An 8,422-nucleotide genomic window follows, 5' to 3' on the forward strand; every position below is an offset into this window, starting at 1 on the left:
CACAGCAGCTCTGAGCCACCAAGATTGCTAATGATTTCCAACTTGCCAAAAACTTCCCTCCACACTATTCCTCTCCACCTCAGCACCCTTCTGTCTCTGCAGTTTATCTCCAAGGCAAAATCCTTGTTTCTCCATGACTTCTGGTGTTTATTCCTTGCTGCAAACCAGCAAACACCTCCAACCTTCTCTGCACATTTTTTTTTTATCGTGTGTGTTCCCCTCCTGGTGCACACCAGCAGCAACAAATGCTGTATTTATGCACACCATGTGCCTATTAGTCTCCATAAAGCACCTTGTGCACCAACAAAGAACCAAACCAAGGTCAGAAAGTGACAAGACCAAGTGCTCCTCGATGCATAATACGAGAGAGGCCGGCAAAGTAGGAACCCGCCGCCGCCGCCCTATTCTAACTCCCATACCTGTTACAAAAATAGGAAACCCAATTTCCACCTGAAATGAATTAGTGACAAACAGGCCCCTTTCTTGTAATTACTCCTTGTAGATTCCTCCAGTTGTACACTCAACTGAGATACCAACAGTTATGTATATTTGGCTCAGCTGAATAAACCTCACCAGGTGCAGTAATTCATCAGAGCAAACAACAATCACTAGGAGCCTTTTGTTCACAAAGTTCCCAAAAATCCATGTACCAATAACCACTAGGTTTCAACACCCAACTTAGTTGCAAAACTTGTGGTAATTTCCAAAGACTATTGAGTTCTACAATTAGCAACTTATCAGTCTTTAGTATTAACCAAGAACTCCACCAGATTGTACAAACTTTCCCAACTTTCCTTTGTAGTACATTTTGCAGAATAATCTCAGAGATTGTATCAGCCCAACCTCAAGGCCTGCACACCCTTTCACACAACCAACCTCTATCAGCAACTAGGCATTAGTTGAGAAAACTGCATTTTTGACTCTTCTTAGCACCCCACCATGGTACAGACATGCTGCATTCTTTGGTTTTTGTATTTCTTCTTGCATAAACACCAGCTGTTCCTGTAACTAAACAACTGTCCACTGCAATCCAAGTACAAAATAAACTCAGCAACATCCATGTTGCAGATTTTGGAGATCTGCATACCATCAAAATCCCTAATATCCTTCTACCTTCAAACTTCCCTATTTTATTTGAATCCACTTCCTCAAGTCTCATATCCTCTCTAATGAGATTTAGATCCCTAATACCACTGCATACTTCATTTTGACACCAAATTTGTATCACATCAGTCCTCATAATAAGAAAATTGGTGATACAACTAGCAGTACTGCTTGTCAGACTGGTCAGCTTGTTTCCACCAATTACAAAAGTTCCATCCCTCACTATAGTGAAAATGTAACCTGCATGATAGAAGCCAAGGCAAGTATAAAAACATAGCTCAATATACTCCTCCCATAGGACTATAGTATACTGATACATACTCTTCCACTGCACTACACCATTCCCGTTTAATATCTCTTTTGTGTTCTGATTCTTAAATAGGGACATAGTAACTTGTCACTATTTAAAATTTTCCTACCCTTTGAGTCAAGTCCTGCAAAGGAATTCACGTTCACTTCACCATTCTCAAGAGCATAATTAGCCAAGTGATCAGCCAATTGATTTCCCTCTCTCATTATATGCAAAACCTGAACATCTGCATTGTCAACAATTTCAAGCAATTCTTCCACCACACAAGCAATCTTCCAAGGAGGTTTCCATAGTCTATCCAAAATATTTTTCAAGAGGAGGGAATCAGTTTCAAGGATGAAAATGTACACATGTTGTGCCAAACAGCATCTAGCAGCTTCTAATAATGCCATAGCCTCACTTTCAGTATTTGTACCATCTCCTATCTCCTTTGCCCTTGCAGCCACCAGATCTCCATTATAGTTTCTTACACAAAAGGGAAAGGAACTCCTCCCAGGATTGCCCTTAGTAGCACCATCAGTATTGCACTTTAAATATCCCTCAGGAGGCAAATTCCACATGACCTTTGTGACTTGAAGCTTTGGCAGAAAATTCTCCAAAATTCTTAGTATTTCAGGCTACCTATGAGGAACAGATCTGATCCCAGGTTTCCTTACTTTTACCAGCTGTTGAATATTTCTTGAAGCTTGAAAAATAACCCTGCTAATAGAAACTTTATCCTTATGCTTATCCCCATTCCTCTTCTTCCATAATTCCCAAACAATAATAGAAGGAATAGCATAGAATATAGGTTTCATTCTAGGCAACACATCAGTTGTCCACCACTTCACAATCAGTTGATGCAAATGCATGCCTGCAATATTAATACCACCAGCAGCAGAGAAATAGGACCATGTTCTTTGAGCAGTTTCACATCTTAAAAAAATGTGATGTACAGTTTCCTCCTTAGGTGATGCACAACAAGAGCACATAGATGGCATATGATATCCCCAACTCCTGAGAACATCACCCAATGGTACTTTGAAATGCCACACCCTTCACATCAAGAATGATATTTTAAATGGCAACCCTTTCACCCATATCTTCTTGTAAACATCCCTTTTTTCTCCTTTGCTTCTGATATACTCCCATGCAGACTTGCAGTAAAATCACCCTTAGTTTCAAGCATCCACCAAGGCTTATCTAATTCATCCCCTCTGTACGGTGGTTGAACATCAATTAGTCTATAATTAGCAAGATCTTCAGGCAGATTATTTCTGATAGTAGGCTCATGCCCCCTACCTTTTGTCACTACATCGGAAACATTATTAATTTCCTCATTGCAGTAAAAATCAGCAGGTGTAAGGAAATACAGAGGGCCTAAACCAGTCCAGTTATCAAACCAGAACAGAGAAGACCCCATTCTAAGCTACCACCATATCTGATGATCAATCAAATCTCTTGCTTGAAGCATTTTCCTCCAAATATGTGAACCTTCTTTCCATGGCACCAAAATAAGATTGTTCTTCTTCAAATACTTATTGCTCATGAAAGAACTCCATAAAGATGGTTTAGTTCTAAAATTCCACCATAACTTAGCAAACAGTGCCATAGACATGTCGCTAAGCGATCTAAAACCAAAGCCACCTTCATCACAAGGCAAGCAAACAGTGTCCCACCCTGCCCAATGTCTATTCCTCTCACCAATTGTGTTGCTCCAATAAAATTGGGCAAACACTTTATGCAACTTCTCTATCACAAAGGAAGGTGGATCAACAGCAGAAATCATGTGCATTGGCATAGCCTGTAACACATGTTTCAACAAAATGGCCCTTCGACCAAATGACAACAACTTCCCTTTCCACCCCTGAAGCCTGTTTCTCACCTTAGTAATGAGCTCTGAATAAAATGACATCTTACTTCTTGCATAATAAATAGGGCAACCAAGATACATCAAAGGAAATTCCTTTCTTGCAATGCCAGTAATGCTTTCTACCCTCTGAAACTCCTCCTCATCCGCCCTAGCATGCAAATAGACTGAACTTTTAGCCTTGTTTATCAATTGCCCAGAAGCTTGTTCATATTCAGTCAACACCTTCATAATCAAACCCAGGGATACTTCACAGGCTGAGGAAAATATGATGGTATCATCTGCATAAGCTAAGTGATTGATTTTTGGACTCCACTTGGGCAAGCCAAATCCAGTAAACCACAAATTGTTATGCAAAGCATTTAAGCCCTTAGACAACACCTCTACAACAAGAATAAACAATGTAGGTGAAAATGGATCCCCTTGCTTGACACCCCTATTAGAATGAAAAAATCCATGTGGCTGACCATTAATAAGAACAGAATACCAGTTATTACCAACAATTTCATAAATCAAGCTGATAAACTGCTCACAAAATCCCATTTTCCTCAGAACATTTGTAAGAAAAATCTATGACAACCTATCATAGGCCTTTGTCATATCCAATTTCATTACGACATTGGGAATAATAGCATTGGCATTCTTCTTGCCTTTATTTGTTCTGAGTCTGATATCAGTGATTATTTCCTGGGTCAATAAGATGTTCTCCACAATGCTTCTACCTCTTACAAATCCTGCTTGATTATGAGAGATCAAATCAGGCAACAAATGCACCATCCTCTCATGCACTACTCTGGAAAACACCTTATTCACAAAATTACTCAAACTGATAGGCCTCATGTCACTAAAAGTCTGGACATCTTTCTTCTTTGGCAACAACACAAGATTAGTATGAGTAATGTACCTAGGCAGTTCAAAACCTCTGAAGAAGTCCCAAACCATGTTGAAAAAATCATCCCCAACAATATCCCAACATGTTTGGAAGACCAAGCCTGTAAAACCATCAGGACCACCTGCACTTGTACTATTTAAACCAAAAACAACCTGTTTCACCTCTTCTTTAGTAGGAACGGCAACGAGGTCTTCATTCTGCTCATTACTAATCATGGAAGGAACATGTTTCAAGATATCAAACTGTGTAAGAGCCACAATTTCATGAAATTGTGCCTGAAAAAACCCAACAGCCTCCTCTGCAATCTCTTCCTCATTGTCAAGCCATTGCCCCTGTAAGTTTTGTATTCTTTTCAACTGTAGCATTTTTCTTCTTTCGTTCACATAAGCATGGAAGAATTTGGAATTCTTGTCACCATCTTGAAACCAAGACATTCCAGCTTTTTGCTTCCAAAATTCCTCCTCCAAATACAATACTCTAGTAAGTTCAGCTTGCACTTTCATAAGTTTCTCCCTGTTAGCATAAGAGGGATTTGACTAAAAGAGTGCTTCATGAGCTTTAATCACTTCCTCAAGGTTAGTGGTCTGCCAAAAAATATCACCATAAGTGGACTTGCTCCATTGGGATAAGACCTGTTTCATTTTCTTCAGCTCACATTAAAAGTCATGAAAGAATTAGCAACCACATCCGTCTCCCAGTTTTCTTTCACCACATCAATAAAAGTATCATGCTTAGTCCAGAAATTTAAGAATTTGAAAGATTTCTTAAATTGCTGGACCTCTTGTTTGCATTCAAGCAGCAAAGGAGAGTGATCCGAGCCAAACTTGATCAAATGAGTGATTTCCAAGCCTGGAAACAACTGTTGAATCTCAAAGTTTCCCAAACACCTATCCAGCCTCTTGAATACACAATCATTTGCCCCTCTCCCATTCCACCATGTAAAAACACTTCCCTTATACCCTAAATCAGTAAGATTACATGATTGAATACAATGCCTGAAATCTTCAACTTCATTCAGAGACACAGGTAGGCCACCATACTTCTCCTCCTCATCAGTGATGACATTAAAGTCACCCCCAATTAACCACGGACTTGTCATATCAGAAGCAAGATTAACAAAGAATCCCAAAGTTTAATTCTTTCAATCCTATCACACTTAGCATAAACCAAGGTGACAACTAATTCCATATCTACATCCCAGTTGAATAACTTTAGTGTAAGCTGCTGAACAGTGTCCATCAAGACTATTACTTCATATTCTTCATCAACAAAGGCCCAAATTTTGCTAGAAATATTGCAAATAGCAGTCTCTAGCCCCAACCTTCTTCTGTAACTTTCCATCTTATAGGCTTGTTGAAATGACTCCATCAAACTTACAAAAAGAATTTGTGTTTTGCATGTATTGTTAAAAGCCTTTTAAAAGCCTTTTTTGTACTCACTGATCTAATATTCCATATTAGTGCATTCATCACTACATATGGGATTTAGAATTTGTCCTCCTTATTGTCACCCCTGAAACATGAGGTGCATTATCTTTTGCAGCTTTCTTCTTTGCTTTCCGTGCCCTTTTGCTATCTGTCTAGGGGAAATATCACTCTCTCTTGCAGCATTTAAAAAATTCTGAGCAGTCGATTCTTCATCCATATCTATTTTAGCCTGTTCCTCATCTAGAATTGCTACTTGCAAATCTGCAACATTATCTGGAGCTTTTTGTACTTCAGCTTTGTTTCTTCTTGCATTCTGCTGTACTATCTGAGTTTGCTTTGCCCCAGAACTAGCCTTGCTGCTATCCTTCGCATGACCTATACTAGATAACTGTTGCTTATTATTGCCTGAAGTAACACCAGTCATTTTGGTCATTATTGGGCTGAATTCTTGTTGCTTTTCTACCAGATCTTGTACTTTAGCACCAGAGTGAGCTTGAATTCCAGATTCTACACCAACAGTCTGATCTTGAGATTCATCAATATCATTCCCATCCAGGCTATACTCCTGCATGCTATCTGAAATTTGTACCTTGTCACCATGCACCTTAGCACCATGCTTCTCCTTTCCATGTGACTACACGAGCTTAGAACCACTCTCCAATTTTTTCCCATTGCCTTTGTTTCCTGGTACTAGAGTAACTGTTTGCTTGCTCTGTATGTGACCTCTAGCTCTTGGAGTCCCCTATTGACTCTCATGTACTTTGATTGCATTAGGACTTGCACTAACTGCCTGTTTTTCAAGAAGATCATTGGCTTTTTTGGCTGAGAAGTTATCCACCTCTTCACTACATGCATTCTCTTCCTGAACCTGAGTATCTACATTTTTGGTTTTCTCCTTATCATCTGCATCATGCCTCATGCCACCATGTTTAGCAACTGCCTGAGTGTTATCTGTTGCATTTGAAATATCCACTACCTCTTCATCTATTACCTTGTCAAACATTGCATGAACCTGTTGTGCTGACCCTAGTGAATCAGAGTTTTGCTCACTAACTGCTCTATCTCCTTGAATTTCCTTTTCTTCATTATTCTCTTTAATTTGTTCACTCCAAAGTTTTCTTTCCTCACCAGGACCATAACTATTTGATGGAATATCATAAGATTCTTTGTTCATAGTAACTGAAGGATCTGCATATTTAGGAAAAGCACTTTGCACCCATTGCTTAGTTCGAATTGGTGAATTCCGCCTTTTGCCTGGAGTATAAACAGGTGCATCAACATTAAGGGGCTTCTCCACTCCCTTAGTCCCATCATCAATTAGTGCCACTACCTCAGAGGAAGTCACCACTGTATTGACCTGCTTCCCAATGCTATTCCCTACATTTGGAATCTCTGCAGCTTCCACAACCGGAGTGCAAACAGCAGAATTGAGAACTGCTGCTACCATCAGCTTCTTGTTATCATCAACAACTCCTTCCTCTAGCTCCTCTTCAACACCATGTAAAGCATCAAATTTATTGGCAACTTAAGCATTATTTGAACCAGTGCCGAGCTGTTTTCCTACATTCTTTGGACCATTTACTTCAACTGCTGGCAAGGCCAGATTCAACTGCTTGTTTCCATTAATATTCACCTGTTTCTTACCTTTGTTAGATTGCCATTTGTATAAGTCCTTCACATTGCCAACCACTTTCCCACTCTCCAACACCTTAATCACATGGTCCCTATTTCTATAATTTGCTTGCTTAAATTGTGCTTGCCTTATAATATTTTTGCTTGTACCTGGTTCCTGCACCTTATTTGTAACAGCCGCTTGTTTGCCTTTATCCTCTGCAGTATGAACTTGCACTTCCTTCTCCTCACCCTCGCCTCCTTCTTCAATTTCCTTCTCAAGAAGCAATTCTGGGTGAATTTTCCAACATGTTTCTTCATCGTGACCATGCAGGTAGCACTCTTTACAATACTTCGGCGTGAAATCATATTGTATCGTCACCCTCTTGGTTTTAACTTCTCCAGTAGCATTATTAACAGCTTGAATAGCCACTCGCTTAGGATGTTCCTTCAATAAATCAACCTCCACCATGACACGAGCATAACTTGGTCGTGTCTTATTTTTGGTAGCCAAATCTAATGTTAGTGGCGTACCTACTGCTAAAGCCATTGAAAACAATTGAGATTGATCAAAATAATTTAGTGCTAAAGTTGGAAAGGAAATCCATGCAATTGCAATGCTCGTCTCTTTCTCCGGATCAAACCATGGGTCCCATTTGAGTGTTCGCATTGGATAGTACCATTGTGATTCCTTAATCCAAAACGCAGGTTTCGACATGAGAGTTACGTAATCTTCAAACAACTTACACCGAATTAAAAAATGTGTCTATTACACAAGCAAACCAATTGTAGCTTCTGATTTTAATTCACACTGCCTAGCAAGATTAGTACGTAGAAATTGCATGTCGGGCACTCCGTACGTAAACTTACCAATAACTGCAAATTGTAAGTCCTCTTGAATGATCATATGATTAATTTCTTCCATAGAATATTGAATTGTTGGTTCCCCATATATATAAACGATGGGTTTTAAAGGAATTGGTGGAACCACTTTGCCACTGTTAGAAGTATTGGCAGTGTTCGAAATTCCACTGCTGTTAACGTTAAGAGCTGCTGGCTGCAGCAGTTTCGAGAAGTCAAGTGGTGGAGCAGCAACAGTTCCGCCATTATTAACCATTGTATGCGAACTGGACGCTTTAAAATTCATGGAAATTGTATTTTTCATGTTATTTAAGGGTGGGTTAGGAGGGACAACCTCAGTGGGAGGTTGCCCATTGGCCGGAGAGGCC

The 8,422-nt window shown here is 39.6% G+C and overlaps 2 protein-coding genes across 2 annotated transcripts; both read right to left on the minus strand.

Moving 5' to 3' along the window:
* Nucleotides 1-2,031: 2,031 nt before the first annotated feature.
* Nucleotides 2,032-2,816, minus strand: LOC132062339 (uncharacterized). Its single transcript, XM_059454924.1, has 2 exons — nucleotides 2,491-2,816; nucleotides 2,032-2,449 (listed from the first exon to the last, which is right to left on the minus strand). The coding sequence occupies exons 1-2, from the start codon at nucleotides 2,814-2,816 to the stop codon at nucleotides 2,032-2,034; spliced, it is 744 nt and encodes a 247-aa protein (XP_059310907.1).
* A 2,845-nt stretch (nucleotides 2,817-5,661) lies between these two features.
* On the minus strand, nucleotides 5,662-7,911 carry LOC132062340 (uncharacterized). The gene is made up of 3 exons (XM_059454925.1): nucleotides 7,125-7,911; nucleotides 6,343-7,070; nucleotides 5,662-6,216 (listed from the first exon to the last, which is right to left on the minus strand). The coding sequence occupies exons 1-3, from the start codon at nucleotides 7,909-7,911 to the stop codon at nucleotides 5,662-5,664; spliced, it is 2,070 nt and encodes a 689-aa protein (XP_059310908.1).
* Between the last annotated feature and the right edge of the window lie 511 nt (nucleotides 7,912-8,422).

The sequence above is a fragment of the Lycium ferocissimum genome, chromosome 7 (genome assembly GCF_029784015.1).
Source record: "Lycium ferocissimum isolate CSIRO_LF1 chromosome 7, AGI_CSIRO_Lferr_CH_V1, whole genome shotgun sequence".
In the NCBI taxonomy this organism is placed as follows: Eukaryota; Viridiplantae; Streptophyta; class Magnoliopsida; order Solanales; family Solanaceae; genus Lycium; species Lycium ferocissimum.